The following is a 17,613-nucleotide window of genomic DNA, read 5'->3' on the forward strand; positions in this document are numbered from 1 at the left end:
CTTTTGGAGTGTGTGCACCAAAGTCTGTGTATGTCTGTGTCTTCCCCTGTTTTCCACTAGGAATTTGACAGTTGCAATTATTTGGTCCATTATGATTTTTTGTTTTTTATATATGACATAATGCAGTGATCTTGTCACAAACTTCTGTATGCAGAAACACAATTTTCTCAACATCAATTGTTAGACTGTCCCTTCTCCAGGAAAAGGTTTTAGCACATTTGTGAAAGATTAGTTGGTTCTTCATGCATGAATTTATTTCTTGGGTTTCTATTTTATCAGATAGGTCTACATATTGATTTTTATGACAATATTATGCTCTCTGGGTTACAGCAATTCCATAATATGTCTTGAAATCTGGTATTTTAATTCTTCCAGCTCAGTAGCAGACTCAAAATTCAAATCCAAGAATACTGGTACAAAATTTGTTTTACATTATGTCATGTCAAGTGAATTAAGGGGACCTTAGATTTTATAAAATTATTTACTTGATTAATTTTGAGGCAGGGGACAGAAAGACAAGAAATCTCCCACCTGTTCATTTATTCCTTCAGTGCTTGCAATAGCTGGAATGACCCATATCCAAAATGGGATCCAGGAACCAGCAGCCCAATATGAGCCTCACATGGGGGTGACAGAAATGCAGTTATTTGAGCCATCATCTGCTACCTTCTGGTGAGTACACCAAAAAGAAGTTAGACTCAGGACGACAGCAAGAACTTGAACATAAGCACTCTGATAAGAGTGGAGGGAATCCAAAGCAGTATCTTAAATTGCTGCAACAAATATTCAACTATCAAATGTCCTTAAGGGGTATGACAGTGGAAACTTCCATGTTATCAGTCTGTATCTGGTCACAATTAAAATTAATAATTTCTGAAACTTGCAATTTTTAAAAATACTTATTTTATTCATTAGAAAGGCAGCATTAAAGACAGGGAGAGAAATTTTCAATTCACTAGTTATTTCTCCAAGTGGTTGTAGCAGCCAGGGCTGGACCAGACCAAAATCAGGACCCAGGAGTTTTTCCAGGCCTTGTACTTGGTTGCAGGGTCCCAAACACTTGTGCCATGCTTTTCCAGGTATATTATCAAGATGTCAGTGTAGCAGGCAGTAGCTTTACCCACTGTGACACAACACCAGCCCCTTAATTTTTCTAATAAAAATATTTTATATCTCGATAATATGGGAAACTTATTTTCTTTTTTTTCTTTTTAGTTTCTGTGGCTTATTTATTATTATTTTTCCCAATTTATTACATTGCATTATGTGATACAGCTTTTTAGGCACTGGAATTCCCCCCTCTCCTCCCCCAATCTACCCCCGATAGTGGATTCCTCCACTTTGTTGCATATCCGCAGTTCAAGTTCAGTTGAGATTCCTTCCCTGTGAGCCGATACCTAGCATAGAATCCAGCATCTCATCGTCCAGATAAGTTCAACAGCTTCTTGGGGAGACCAAACATATTTTCAATACACTGGAGTTCTATTTTTTTCTATAGAAAGTCATCAACTTGGGATGATATTCTGCCAGCTCTGCCTTCAGACCAGAGATGGTCTCCTCAAGAAACTGTTGAATTTATCTGTACAATAAGATGCTAGACTCTATTCTTGGTACATGCTTGCAATGAAAGAATCTTGACTGAGTTTGAACTGTAATACTGCAACAAGGTGAAGGTAATCTACCGTGAGGGGAGGGTACAGTGGGGAGGGAGATTGGGGGATTCCCAGAGTCTATGAACTGTGTCACATAACGCAATGTGATTAATAAAAAAAATATATAAAACATATAAAAATAGAAAGTCATCAACATACATACACTCTTCTACAGAAGGACATTCAGAATCTTTGCTATTGTGGGAGACAGAGCCAGTTGAATCTATGAAAGGCCCGAGAGAGTTGATACAGAGATGAATGGACAGAAAATTTCCTGGTCTCATAGGTTTAGATAAAGGACCTGCAAGAGGAATAAGCTGTGTACTGGGGGACTGTTCCTTGCTGTTGAAATGTAAATGACTTAAGCACCCTTCCTGGATGCCTACCTGATAACCTTCTTTTAAATGTCTGATGTTGTTAATTCGGCTGTTGACCATCAGTCAGTAGTCCATACGTATTATTATCAGCTTCTTGCACCAAGTCCATCTCTGTAGGACAGCGAACGCTTATCCACTACTCATTTCCTTAAACAATACTTATGATGAAGATAACCCATGTCCTTGAGAGACTATTGGTCTGGGGAAACATGACTTTTATACCTTGGCACCTTGTAATACAAAAGTCATAATTAATGATAGATTGTCAGCAGTTCATTTTGCCACATGTATAATCAAAATCCTTTTTTATTTTCCTCCAGAAGCTTAACTATTTTAGAACATGCTACAAAATAATTGGTAGCCATGAAACTAACAATGTCATGATAACATGTAGAATTACCAAGGAATGGTTAAATTCTACCCACTATGGTCTAAGTATTTCCAGGTTTATTACATAAATTTTTAAAACATATGTAAAACAGGGCCCAGCACATTGGTCTAGTGGCTAAAGTCCTCACCTTGAATGCTATAGGATCCCATACGGGCACAGGTTCTAATCCCAGCAGCCCTGCTTCTCATTCAGTTCCCTACTTGTGGCCTGGGAAGGCAGTCGAAGACTGTCCAGAGCCTTGGAACCCTGCACCCATGTATGAAACCTGGAAGAGCTCCTTGTTACTGGCTTCAAATTGGCTCAGCTCTGGCCGTTGTGGTCACTTGGAACATAAATCATCAGACAGAGGATCTTCCTCTCTGTCTCTCCATCTCTCTATATATATCTGATTTTGAAATAAACATAAATAAATCTTTAAATATATATATATAATAAATATATATAATATATATATATATATATATATATATATATATATATATAAATCATCGCTTTGTATGCACCAGGATTCCTTATGGGTGCCAGTTCATGTCCAGGCCCCCCCGCCCCCACTTCCCAGCCAGCTCCCTGTTGATGGTCTGGGAAAACAGTTGAGGATGACCCAAACCCCTGCACCTGCATGGGAGACCCAGAAGAAGCTCTAGGCTCCTGGCTTTAGACCTACTCAGTTCTGACCATTGTGGATACTTGGGGAGTGAACCAGTGAACAGAATTTCCTTTCTGTTTCTCCTCCTCTTTGAATATCTGACTTTCCAGTAAAAATAAATTAAATCTTAAAAAATATGAAAAGTAGTTTTAGTTTAGATCACCATTATCAGGTTTAATTACATTAGAACGTTCCATTTTAGGCTGCTGGAACTTAGCTCTTTTCTCATACCGGGGTGCCCAGATACAATTTCCATCTCTGGCTCCTGACACTTTGGAAGCAAGGGTATGGTTCAGGATTTTGAGCTCTTGTGAACCACATGGGAGACCTGGACTAACTCCTAGCCCAGCCTAAATCCTAAACAATGAAGGCAATTGAAGAGTAAATCAAAGAATAGGAGCTCTGTTTCTCTGTCAATCTGTTCTTCTGTTGTCTTTTTTCTCCGCTTCACAAGTAAAACATTTTTTTTAATGTAAAAATGAATATTTCCTTTCTCAGAAAATTATGAATGAACCACCTCTTACCATAAAACCATACATGAGTAAAAGGTTTAAGTACAAAATTAACTACAAATCTTTAAAGGATAATGTTCTAGTTTTCAATACTCAGCTATACAAGCAAAATTTAATTGAATATATAAATTCTTCTCTACTAGTTCATCTCAGCAGTATTTAAGCATAATCTAAAGCTTCCATTTAAAATAAACTCTTCCGAATCCCATTCTTTTCCAGCTATGACATATTTCTGTATTGCCCTTTTCTGTAAAAATTCTGCTCAACAGCTGCTGTAGGCTGGCTTCCATGCTAACCATGTATTGAAACTATTCTACAGGTGATTTGTGGTGCAGCATGGTAACAGTGGCATCCCATATTAGCTTCCCCATACAGGATGAGCTAGTCCACTTCTCAACCTGATAATGCTCCTGAAGCACAGGAAGATAGGCCCTGTACTAGGACTGCTAGCACGTGGGAAGAGCTCAGAGCTTTCGGCTTTGACCTGGCCCAGCCCCTGCCATCACAGGCATTTGAAAAATACACCAGAAATGGAAGATATCCTTGTCACTCCTTTTCTGCAACCCTGCCTTTCAAATAAATTCAATACAACTTAAAAAAAAAAATAAAAACATTTCCATGTCAAAATTGCTTGTCCTCTGCTTTATCAAGTTGTCTGAAGTGCTGACATAGCTGACTATTCTCTTGCTTTGACTGTAAATAGTGTTCTGTTCTCCTGTTGGGAAAAGCAACACTAGGTAATACTTCTTCGCAGGAAAACAAAAATCAACAGTTTTTACCTTGCTTCATCTTGATTCCCTCAACTTAAACTGCTGTCATCACTCATTTTAGCAGACAGTGAATTATCCTTCCCCAGGGCTGGGGTAATCCTAGACTCTGTGGAAGACCTTTCTTTCATTCTTTTTTTTTTTCCTTTAGATGCATGAAATAAATGTTTCTTTAAGGGAGTCACAATATTCTTCAACAATTCTACTGACAAGAGGAAGAAATATCAATGTTTGCAAAATTCCAGGTGCTCTCTAACGGAAACCATCTGTTGGTGAAAGTACAGGAATTATGAACTATGTCAAAGAAACACAGGAAGAGACTTCAAAAAGGTCATGTGTGTTCTGGTTGCTCTGATCCAAGTCCATGTTAATGTGCCTAGCAAGGTGAACGTGTATGGGCCATGTTTTTTGGTTCTACCCACCACGTAGGATATCCGTTGCTGCACCAAAAGCTGGTTCTATGGAACAGTTTCAATACATGGTTGCCATGGCAGCTGGACTGCAGCAGATAAGCACAGGGCACTAGGAAAATGTTTACAGACAAGGGCCATAGAGAAATCCATGGTAGCTGGAGAAGAGTAGGATTCAAGAGAGTACTTCAGACTACTTGGTATTCATGTGGATCAGCTCTGGCCATTACAATCATTTGGAAAGCAAACCAGTGAATGGAACGTCCCTCTTTCTACCTCTTCCTCTGTCTCTCTGCCTATGAAGTCCAAATCAAATGGAAATGCATTTTAAAATGTTATGGAAAATGGCAAAAGTGTTATATTGATGCAAAAACATTTTTAAAGAGATACATTATATTCTCAATAATGAATTTTACATGCAGTTTTAAAGATCCTATGTATATTTCCTATTTTAAAAATATGTAATTATGGGCCTGGCACGATAGCCTTGTGGCTAAAGTACTCATATTACATCAGGATCCACTATGGACACCAATTCTGATCATGGTGGCCCCACCTCCCATCCAGTTCCCTGCTTGTGGCCTGGGAAAGCAATCAAGAATGGCTCAAAACCTTGAGAACCTGCACCCATGTGGGAGACCCGGAAGAGGCTCTGAGCTCCTGGCTTCAGATCAGCGCAGCTTCAGCTGTTGTGGTCATTTTGGGGGTGAATTGGCAGGCAGAAGATCTTCCTCTCTATCTCTCCTCCTTTCTGTATATCCGCCTTTCCAGTAAAAATAAATAAATCTTTTTAAAATGACATAAATATGATAGTATGATATGGATTGATACTGATGCTAGCATTTGTTCTGATGGAGTGCTTGGGCTTCATTCTGAGTTCCAATTAGCAATTTCAGCTTCTTACTAATGGAGGCCTGGGAAATAGGAGGATGACCCAAGTGGTTAGGTGCCTTGCTACTCAGGTGGGAGACATAAGCTCGGGCCAATCCTGGCCTGTGTGGGTATTTGAGATATGAACCAGCAGGTAGGAACTCTCTCTCTCTTTTTCTCTCTCTCTCTCAATCTCTCACCCTGACTCTTGAACACTTTTTTACAAAGCTTAATTCAAAATGTGTATCTGAGCAAAAAGAAAACTTTATAGCAGAAATAATATACAAAGAAGAGCCCATTAGGTTCCATATGTTCCTTATGACCCGGGCCGTGCAGGACCAGCATAGCTAAGCCAGGAACTCAGTCCAGTGTTATGTGAGTGACAAAAAGCCAGGGACTTAAACCATAACTGAGGTTCTCAGGGTCTGCGTATTAGCCCACTTTACATTTATTAAAATATCCAAGAGGAGCTTTTTGGGAAAGAAAAGGTACAATTCACCTTATAGCCTAGAGCATGTAACTCAGACTGATAGCACTGTAGACTGGTGTCTAATGGAAGCTAGTCATGGTGGGTGCAGAGTAGTGATCACATGGCAAGTCAGAAAGGAGAAAAGCTAGACTGAACTTGAAATCAAAGAACTCTCAAGAGACCTATCCCCTAGGTCCTAAAGACTATCCACTGGCCCTGCCTCCTAGCCACAAAAACTAAATACTAACTCTATACACGTAATTCATCAAGTATTCACATGAATGCATTGGAGTTTAAATGTCTCCATGAGTTTGGGGAATAAAAAGTCTAACCAGTCCATAACAGTCAGGCATCTGGAGTCAGGAAACCAGCTGGTTATCAATACAAGGCACTCAGTATCAAGATTTGGCATCCTAATCGACATCTTAACTGTTGGGCTAAATGCACAATTGAAAGTAATTTTCTATCAAAAAAAATACCTCATTTGATTTGCCTCACATTTTGGAAAGGGCTGATCTGTAGCCATGGTAACAACAAAATGCCCAGCAATGGTGTTAATTTTGTTCATTTTGTGCCCACCGGCCTCACTCAATCATCTATCAGTGTCAGCCTCCTGCTTATAAAGAACAATGAGGGCCAAGCTCACTACATGAACATAGCTCATGTGCCAGCCAATCAACCACAGTCATACTTGAATAAGCATGCTGCTGTAACAGATGGTGTCATCCCTTTCTGCCTCTGAAAGTCTGCCAGTCATTAATCTCCACTGTTCCCAAAATCCTACGCAAACCCAGCAAGCTGTTCCGCTAAGACAAATTCAGCCTGACCAGCACAGCTTTCTCTGACCATTGAAAGCAATTCCAATGTAGTCTTTTTATTTCAGATAGTGAATAAAAATTGATTAATCTGTGATAAGAACTTTTGAAATCATTGTATTACAAATCATTTTATTTTCCTCAAGAAAATGAAATAAAATTTGCAAATCCTTTTGTCTATTTTACTATAACGATCATAAATACCAATGAAAAAGTGAATAAAAGCATCTGTGCTACTGAAAAAAAAAGAAAGACATCAATGTAAATATAGCTTATAGAAAGAGCTAAAACGTGCCACATATTGCAAAAATTTAAAAAAGAAAAGGGATGATGAAGGTGGGTGGAAGGGAGAAAGGAAAGGTAAGTCATTATGTTTCTAGAATTGCACAGCAAGCAATCATAGAAGCTTGATGGATACCACATTGATAAAAGGAGCTCCAAATTGAAATTTTTTTCCCCTAAAATTTTCCTGTAGGCTCAACTTACAAAAGCAAACTAAACACTTATATAAGCCACATTTAGTCTATTGTTCCCTTGTTTTTCTATTTGTTGTGAATGTGCCTCCATATAGTTGTGTACATAACATGTAAGATCTTCCAGTTTTTTATTGTCAAATGTTTTATCAAAAAGGCCCAGCACATAATACAAAATGTGTAACACCCACTAGAAATTTTTTTCACACACTTAATTTAGAAACTATTTTTATTTAACAATTTCAGACTGTTAATCAAATGATTAGTCAGTTCACAGGACTGCTGAAGCAAAAGTATTAAAACAATTTTCATCTGTATTCTTATTTCATGTTTTCTGCATTAAAATCCCCATGCTGATTATGTGCCAGGAATCTATGAGCTTGACAAACTAATACACTTCATACAGTAATAACTAAAAAACACAAATAGGATTTGCTACCACCCTAATAAATATTTGTGGAATAAAGATATGAACAGTAACAAAGAGATTTTTAAAAATATGTAAAGGATAGGTTCTACTTAGCAAAGACCATGCAGAAGCAAATTTCTAAATGTGGGTATTTAAAGCTAAAGATAAGAACTGTGTAGGAAGCTCTCCTCCCATACAGGGGTGCCTGGTTCAGGCACTGCTACTGTCCTCCTCACAAAGCTTTCTGATTCTGATCCAGCTAGCTGCTACATACACACTGAGGAAGCTGCAACCGCTTGGGGAGAGAATCGACAGACAGAAGACCTTCCTTTCTGTCTTCCCCTCCTCCTTGTATATCTGGCTTTGTAATAAAAATAAAATAAATCTTTTTTAAAAAGTCTAGATTTAGGGCCCAGAGCGATGGCACAGTGGTTAAGGTCCTCGCCTTGCACACCCGAGATCCCATATAGGCACTGGTTCTAATCTCGACAGCCCAGCTTCCCATCCAGCTCCCTGCCAGTGGCCTGGGAAAGCAGTCGAGGACAGCCCAAAGCTTTGGGATCCTGCACCTGTGTGGGAGACCCAGAAGAGGCTCCTGGCTTCGGATTGGCTCAACTCCATCCGTTGCAGCCGCCTGGGGAGTGAATCATGGGATGGAAGATCTTCCTCTCTGTCTCTCCTCTCTGTATATCCGCCTTCCCAATTTAAAAAAAAAAAAAAGTTTAAAAAAAAGTCTGGATTTAACAGTAAGCTCTTCTCTAAGCAGTTGTTTCTACCCAAATAGGCTGTCCGTTTACTATTTATTTCTCCCCTCCTGTTTGTCACTTATCCTCATTATTGTCAATATGATCTCAGAGATCTCAAATTGATATGGCATTGACTCATTGATGCTGCGTTATCCAACTAAGAGTTTCTATCCAACAAAATTAAACAGTACAAACTAATATAAACTAGGGAAAATAAAACAAAAAAAAATCAAAAACAAAAGTCATTTTGATATTATAGTCCCTCAAATACCCAATTTCCACATTTTGGATGGCTGTCCCCCTTTTCTCATTTTATTATTCCCTCTAAATCTACTAACAGAATTTATTTTATAAAATTAGTTTACTGAGGACCTTGTCAGCAGCAAGATTTCACTGTGACATATTTCTGCCTTAACTTTTAAGCTAAGGCCCATTTTCATCGCAAACTTTGCTCTTCTGTGTTGTTATTACGCTAGATAGGAAAAAAAAAATTAACCAAAAACCTTAGTACAATTCTACATTTAACAAATCCAGGGTTTTCATCAATATTTTCCATAAATACATAAAAGAAAGTTGTACCAGGCTGGCACTGTGGCAGAGTTAAGCTGCTGTAATGCCAAGATCCCATAAGCACTTGTTAAGAATCTTGGCTGCTACACTTTCAATCCAGTCCCTGCACTTGTGAAGGCAGCAAAAGATGGCCCAAGTCTACACAACGGACCTTGATGGCAATCCAGGATCCTTGCTTCAGCTTGGCCCGAGCCCCAGCCACTGCGGTCATTCGAGGTGTAAAGCAGAGCGGGGGTAAGATCAATCTCTCTGTCTCTTCATCTTTCTCACAAATCTAAGGGGAAAAAAAATAAAAAGGAAACTTTACTCTCCAGTGCTTCGTCAAAGTATCAATATTTGGCGTGCATTTCTAGATTATTTTTTTCAAATTACTTTCATTCAAAATGATGGTTTCCAGATATGGATACTTCACCCTACTTATGGTAGCATCAAACAGGCTGTTCTAAGTATTTTGAAAACAAAGCAGATTTATCTGTACCTTGTTTCTTGCTCCAATATCTGTTATGGAAAAGCAGTTTTGCTGCTATTGCCATATCCTAATGAGATACAGCATAGTGGAGGGCAGTGTTCCATCACTGTCTGCAAAATGTAGCTCAGCAGCATGTTCCAGCGCAATAGGCACACGCTTCTCTTTCCGGCAGCAGACAGCCTGTCAGTTTGACAGGAACAGTGAAATTCTTACTTCAAAAATTCTAAATAAACATTCCAGGAGCTTCCTCAATTTTCGTTTTTATTTAAAGTATTATCAAATCCACCTCATGCTTAAATGGTGGGTAGTGCCTATTTTAATCAGAGTTGTCCTGTTGTCATTGTTTGCAGGTGTCAAGCAAACATTTTCTATCCAGTTGGAGAGCCACCACTTTTAGAAGGCCAGTGGAGCAGATCAAATATAGAATGGTCCTGTCTCAGTGAGAAGGCTTTTCAGGAAATCACCTTGCACTATCTAAAAACAACCAGTTACTCATGCAGCTATTAACATTAAATAGTATGTTATTCTTCTGACTTCAAAATATTTACTGTCTCCTACAGAAAGTACAATATGTATGAGCTCTCATTAATCATTACATTAGGGAAAGAGCAGTTTATTTAAAGATAAAATGGAGAGCCTTTTAATTTAGCACAATTTGATTTTGATCCTTCTTTAAGCTCTTTAAGTCCTATAGTGCGGCAGATAAAAAATATTTTTTAAAAAATTTATTTTATTTTTATTGGAAAGGCAGATCAGATTTACAGAAAGGAGAGACAAAGAAATCTTCCATCCACTGATTCAGTCCCCAAATATATAAAACAAACAGACTGAGATGATCTAAAGGCAGAAGTTAGGAGATAATTTTGGGTCTTCCACCTACGTACAGGGTCCCAAACGGCTTTGAGCCATCCTCCACTGTATTCCCAGGGTATAAGCAGGGAGCCAAATGTAAAGTAGAGTAGCTAAGAAATGAACCAGGACCCATATGGAACACTGGCAATTGCAGGCGGATGATTAACCATCACGCCAGCCACGAAAACATTTTTAAAATAAAGTTACTTCAAATTTCAAAAAACATAAAGCCAAAGAAAACTGAATTCAAATGAACAGGTATAGCTTGTTCCATTCAACATTTAGATTAACAGAATAAATGAAAATAATAATTTCCAACTGATCAGTAAATTACATATTTTTAAAAGACAGTTATAGGTTACTTTTTATAATTTCTTTTTTTATTGTTATTAACATTGTATTATGTGATACAGTTTTATAGGCACTGGGGATTCCCCCCACCCCTCCCATACCCCTCCCCCCATGGTGGATTCCTCCACCTTGTTGCATAACCATAGTTCAAGTTCAGTTGAGATTCCTTCATTGCAAGCATATACAAAGTCCAGCATCTTATTGTCCAGATGAGTTCAGTGGCCTCTTGGGGAGACCTTCTTTGGTCTGAAGGTAGAGCTAACAGAGTAAAGTTCCGGTCAGTTAAAAGCCCCAACAAAACCTCAGCATCAATATACAACATTACGGAATTAATTGACATAGTATTGAGTAAACAATATGTTAAAAATAATGCAAGTTCAATTCTTCAAAACATCTGGGTTGAGACAGTATCAATGACACGTTCAAAAAATAACAAACAACCAAACAAAAATTACAGGTTAAATCAAGGCAAACATGTGGTATCTAACCTTTTGTGATTCGCTCATTTCCCTTAGCATTATAGTTTCCAGTTGGGCCCATTTAGCCACAAAGAACTGCATTTTGTTTTTTTTTTTTTTTTAATAGCTGAGTAGTATTCCATGGAGTAGATGAACCAAAGCTTTCTTATCCAATCTTCTGCTGATGGGCATTTCGGTTGCTTCCATGTTTTTGCAATTACTGATTGTGCTGCAATGAACATAGGGATGCGTGTTGGTTGTCGTAAAACAGGTGTTTTGGATATATTCCTAGGAGTGCTATTGCTGGGTCATATGGTATGCAGATTTTGAGTTGTTTGAGTGTTCTCCAGACTAATTTCCATAAAGGCTGTACCAATTTGCAGCTCCACCAGCAGTGGAGTAGGGTTCCCTTTTCCCCCGCATCCTCGCCAACAAGTGTCGTTGGTGTTCTTTTTTTATGTCGTCCAATCTTACTGGTGTTAGGTGGTACCTCATCGATGTTTTAATTTGGATTTCCCTTATTGCCAGGGAGCTGGAACATTTTTTCATATGTTTGTTTGCCATTTGGACTTGTTCCTTTGTGAAATGTTTGCCCATTTCCTATGCCCATTTCTTGAGTGGCTTGTTTGTTTTGGTTTTTTGGTTGTTTTGAAGTTCTTTGTATATCCTGGAAATTAGCCCCCTATCGCCTATATCGTGTGCAAAGATCTTCTCCCACTCTGTGGGTTGCTTTTTTACTTTGTTGATTGTTTCCCTTGCTGTACAGAAGCTTCTTAGTTTGATGAGGTCCCATTTGTTTATTCTGTTCTCAACTGCTATTGCTTTTGGTGTCCTTCTTAGAAAGTCAGGACCTACTCCTAGGTCTTGCAGGGTATTTCCTACATTTTCTTGCAAGAGTTTGAAGGTTTCTGGATGTAGGTTTAGGTCTTTTATCCATGTAGATTGGATCTTAGTGTATGGTGATAGATGTGGGTCTATCTTTTTGTGTCTGCAGGCTATCAGCCAGTTGTCCCAACAACATTTACTGAAGAGGCCTTCCCATTTGCTTGGACTGTCGTTGGTCTTTTTGTCAAAGATTAATTGGCTGTATTTGTGTGGGTCCCCTTTTGGTGCTTCTATTCTATTCCATTGATCTTCCTTTCTATTTTTGTGCCAGTACCAGGCTGTTTTGATAACCACTGCTCTATAGTATGTCCAGAGGTCCGGAATTGTGATTCCCCCTGCTAACTTCTTATTCTTCAGGATGGTTCTAGCTATTCGTGGTTTTTTGTGTTTCCAGATGAACTTTTGAATCATTGTATCCAGTTCCGTGAAGAATGTCAGGTGGGTTCTTGTTTGGTGACTTCCATGGTCCATCCTGCAATCCACTGCCCTCAGCTCTCTGCGTAAACTGGCATGTGTTGCAGTCCCACAAGGGTGAACTCATCTCCTACAGAATCTTTCCCCAGATCCATTTCTCTTGCTTTCTGGTGGATGCTGTGGCTTAACCTGCTGTGGCCCACCCACTGCAACACTTGTGAATGACTATTATGGGCTAGCACAGCCAGGTATGCCTCCCAGCCCCAGTCTTCAAGTGCACCAGCAAGTGCAGGTGATGCTGTTTAGCCCAGCCCGGGTCTCCCACGTGGGCCAATGTTTTAGTGTGAACCAGACATGCCCTCTGGTTTTCCCCCACTAAACCACACATTTTCAGCTCCCTTGCCTACCTATGAGTATGGTGGTCTGATCCATGGAAGACCCCAAAAGTCATTCCTTCCCTGTCCAATTTGCACCCAGTCTTTCCCACTGCAATACATTCCCAGACACCTTCCTCAGGCAATCTACAGTCCCCAACCAGGGGCTGTAGTGGTATCTCCCGAACCAGAGGTCCTGGTTTCTCCACTTATCTCTTTCTAAAAAATGAAAGAAAAAAAAAAGGATAAGCAACTATGCTGGCATATTGGTATAGTTCATATAAATTTGGTGTTAACTAGGCCCAACATGTCTACCAGCTATTGGCTGCTTTTTTCCCAGCAATGTAAATATTATCTAGTAAGGCAACCTAGGCAGTTGCCTACACCTGGGAAGAATGCTGGCATTGGAAGCAGTAGCTTAACTTGCTGTACCACAGAGCTGTTACCATTACTTTCCTTCTGAAAAGGCTAAGAGTTGGTAGAAGATATTAATCCAAAAAATGTATAAAGAACAGGAAATTATTTTGTCTGTACATCATCCATATTTCTGCTATTCCTAAAGGTTAATTAATACCAACCTAACTAGAATTTTTACACATGTTCACTGTGGAAACAACAGTAATGAAAATAAAATATATATATATAATAGAAATAAATATATAAAATAGAAAATTTTACATAAAATTTCAATGCCAAAAAGTAACAAATTTTAGTATGCACATTTCCTTAGTTAATACAAGTCTGTGTGGTACAAGAGTTATGGCGCAGGTGGATTAAACCACTACTTGGGAAACCAGCACATGTATTGGAATGGTAGACTAACTTTTGCCTCTACTTCAGATATAGCTCCCTGCTAATATGCAGCCTAACTCAAGTACCTGAGTGTCTATCACCCATATTGGAGACCTGACATGATTCCTAGCTCTAGGTTTCAGCCTAGTCCAGCCAGGCTATTTTGGCATAATGGTGAGTAAACTAACAGGCAAATGATCAGGTTTTTTTCTCCACTTCTATCCAGATCTGACTATGTCGCTTTCAAATTAAATAACAACAACAACAACAACACCATTTTGGGCCCAGTGCAGTAGCCTCGTGGCTAAAGTCCTCACCTTGAACGTGCCAGGATCTCATGTGGGCACCAGTTCGTGTCCCGGATGCTCTACTTCCTGTACAGCTCCCTAGTTGTGGCCTGGGAAAGCAATCAAGAATAGTCTAAAGCATTAGGGTCCTGTGTGGGAGTCCCGGAGGTGGCTCATGGCTCCTGGCTTCAGATAGGCCTAGCTCTGGACATTGCAGCCACTTGGGGAGGAACCAGTGGATAGAGAGTCATTCTGTCTCTTATTCTCTTTGGATCTTTCTGATGGGATTGGATAAACCTTAAAAATTTTTTTTACAAAATCCACAAAATGAGTGTGACAGAACACATTAAGCTGCCACCTGCAAAGTCAGAATCTCATTTGGATGCCAGAGTCCCAGCTATTCTACTGCTGCTCCTTGCTGATGCACCCGAGAAAAGCAGCAAAAGACTGCCCCCACATGGGAGACCTGGCTGAAGCTACAGGTTCCTGGTTTCAGCCAGGCCCAGCCTCAGCCATTTCAGCCATTTGGGCAGAGTGAGAAAGTACCTGGAAACCCTGTGTGTGTGTGTAGCTCTGCCTTTCAAATAAATGTTTTTATTTTCAAAATGAAAAAATGAAAAACTAGCTTGCATCCATGTATAACCACACTTACTTTTTTCTCATATCAAAGTACATCTTCACAGGTAAATACATCTGTATTTATGTTGTCATCGATGGTTACCTATTATAGGATCCCATGGATTAATTTAATAATCCCATGCATTAATTTCCTAATACATGCCATTTTAAGCAGTGCTAAGAAAATAAATTTTACGTAAATTCTTACATGTGTTAGTTCTGGGTTTTCTGCTCTCTGACACTCATCTTTCCAAAAGTCAACACTGATGAATAATCTGTGGAATAGGTTTTTCTATCTAGAAAGGAAATTAAGGGGCCGTCTATTCACTGAACTGTATTCCCTGAGGTAACAAGGATACCAGGATTAACTGTAAGAATTTCTAGCCCGGCAGCCGACGCATGCAGGAAGTACTTCTCGGACCCTGTCCGTCTGGTCTCTGGCACGAACGCCCTGGCAAGCATCAGCCCCGCGCGACAGAAGTCGCTGGTTCGGACTGGCTTTCAGCACGCCGCCCCAGGGTCTCCTGGAGTGCCTGGTCTCGGGGGCACGCACGTTACCGCCGGTCACGTCCTATCATCCTCTCAACTCGATCAACAGCGACTTCCACCTTTTCGCAGACACCTCACCTCCCCACCTGCTTTCTGCCGCCCACGCTGGCGCCGTACGCTCGCTAAAGTGCGTGCACACAAGCAAGGCGCAGCAAAAAGTTAAGCGCCTTTCAAGCCGCGCAGCCACGATCGCAGTGAATGCTCCGCACGTCAGGCTCGGGCGGAGGGGGAGTGCTCTGCGAACCAGAGGGCCCTGCACCGAGCCATTGGCAGAGCCGGGACTCACTGTCTCCAGGGTGGGCGCGGCCAGAGAGACAAACACAGGTAACTAACTGGGAGATCAGTCTTTGGGGCTAGAGTTGCCTGAGGCTTGGCGATGCTGAAGGCGACGACCAGAGGATAATCCCCTAAAATTTCTGAATCTCTTTGGTCCTCATTTCCGCGCCTTTCCCTTCGCTCTGGTTCCATCTAGTATCCCGGAGCACTTGGCAGGGGCCCACGTGCACCGCGGCTGTGGTGGCTTCAGGGATGTGTACATGCCAGTCTTCAGATGCACGCTTCCCAGAAGAAACAAAAGGGATTCCTGTGAGCCCCCAAGTCCCTCTGGCTTAACGCAACCCTGCTGTGACTTCACCTCATTTCACTGCAGTTCAGTTTAGTTTAGTGTTCCCCCATCTGTAACATCTAAAATCGTTTTCAAAATAGCTATCTTGTTCCAAACACTTCAGCTTTTTGGTACTGAGATGAAATGTCCCTTTATCTTCAGTTCCTAAATAGAACTTATTCTGAATTTTTTCATGTTGTTACATGCAATAATTTACTTTTTGCATCAATGCCCCACTACTTTAACTCTTTTATCTAATCCACATTATTTTAATACCTGTTACAGTTTTCAAGTCACTCTCTTTAGTCGTCCTTTTTAAAGCACTCTCTTGTCACTACATTAGTAGTCACTATATCAAGAAGAATTATCATTGAGATCTTGATTGTAATTGAATCAGAATTAATTGTAATTGAAGAGCAAATCTTATTCTTCCCTGGAAAATCTCTCTCTCAATCTTGGTATGTTTGAGTGCTTAAAAGATCAATTAATTAATCTGTTTATAGGGAATCTTCCATCCTCAGGTTCACTCCCCATAAGATTCCCAAAGCCAGGGATAGATCAGACTGAAGCCAACACCTGCATCTAGGTCACCCATATGATGACAGAAGCATAAACTCATGGACAGTAATCTGATGCTGTCCCAGGTCAATTAGCAGAAAACTGGGTCAGAACAGAACAGCCAAAGGCTCAAATTGAAACTCCCATCCAAGATGCAAGTGTTACAGGCAGTGGCTAAACCCTGGCCCCAAGTCTGATTTTTATTTTTTCAGAAAGATTTTTTATGAGTCAGAGACACAGATTCCCCTTCCACTGATTCACTCCCAAGGTGATCTTAAAGACTCACCCAGCCCTGGCTGTTGCAGCAGTTTGAGTAATGAAACCATATATGGAAGATCACTGTCTCTGCCTCTCTCTGTAACTCTATTTTCAAGTAAAATAAACACTAAATCTTAAAAATAAAATAAAAAGGCTAAGAGTGGGATAAGCCAATGCAAGGAGGTGAAAAGTCAGTCCAGGTCTCCAGCACAGAAGGCAGTGACACTGTGAGGAGTCAGATGGGATAATAGGCGGTTGAAGTAAGCTTTTAAAATATAAAACCATGCTTCTCCCCATTTCTTACCCTTCCAAGAGCATATTCTCCCTTTGAAGGAGAACCAGAGGATAGAGCCAACACATCAATTCTCCTCTCAGCATTATGAGAATGGGAGAACGATGCCACCAGTCCCACCCTTCTGATGCCCTCTGGTTCTGGTCGATATGCTACATTGCTTCCCATTGTGAATGAGTTACTTTTCTCTTTTTTAACCCTTTGAGTGACTCCCTGAGATGGTACATAGAAGACACCAAGTTCCACCATTTCCTGGGGTCTTTTCCCCCTTGGAGCCCCTACTGTCACTATGGCAGGAGGCCTCACTCATCCCTTCCTAAGTAAATTGTGTTTTGCAAAGGAGTTGTCCTCATGAAAATTCTTCTTTCTTGTAAAAAAAGAAACAAGGTTGCTGCCTTGTTTTGCATCCAGTTTCCCCCAACAAAATAACTACTTGAACCATCACCTGTTGCCTCCCAAATGGCACATTACTGAGCAGCTTGAACTAGGAATACAGTCAAGACTCAAATCCAATAAATGATGCAGTCATCCTAGCTGGTGTCTTAATGATGAGGTCAAATGCTGGACTCCATACACAAATTTTCCATTAGCTTTTTAAATACTCCCCTCCTGTAAATAAATCTCAAAATTATATTTCACCAAAATATGTAAACATTTTCATTCTTTTTTCCATTTAACTTTTTGAAATATGTGTGATGTGATTTCAGCAACTTAGAAAATTCCTGGGAGCCAGCATTGCAGCACA

General features: G+C 40.2%; 1 protein-coding gene across 1 annotated transcript in view; it reads left to right on the forward strand.

Annotated features, from left to right (window-relative positions):
* Positions 1–9,262: 9,262 nt before the first annotated feature.
* Positions 9,263–17,613, forward strand: part of LOC121147738 (zinc finger protein 585A-like) — a 163,847-nt gene continuing 155,496 nt past the window's right edge. Inside the window, exons 1-2 of the mRNA XM_040967643.1 lie at positions 9,263–9,341; positions 14,992–15,480. Coding sequence (XP_040823577.1) covers positions 9,263–9,341; positions 14,992–15,480 — 568 coding nt within the window. The remainder of the gene's footprint in view (positions 9,342–14,991; positions 15,481–17,613) is intronic.

This window comes from Ochotona curzoniae, unplaced genomic scaffold (assembly GCF_017591425.1).
Source record: "Ochotona curzoniae isolate NIBS_2020 unplaced genomic scaffold, NIBS_Ocur_1.0 scaffold_461, whole genome shotgun sequence".
Classification (NCBI taxonomy): Eukaryota; Metazoa; Chordata; class Mammalia; order Lagomorpha; family Ochotonidae; genus Ochotona; species Ochotona curzoniae.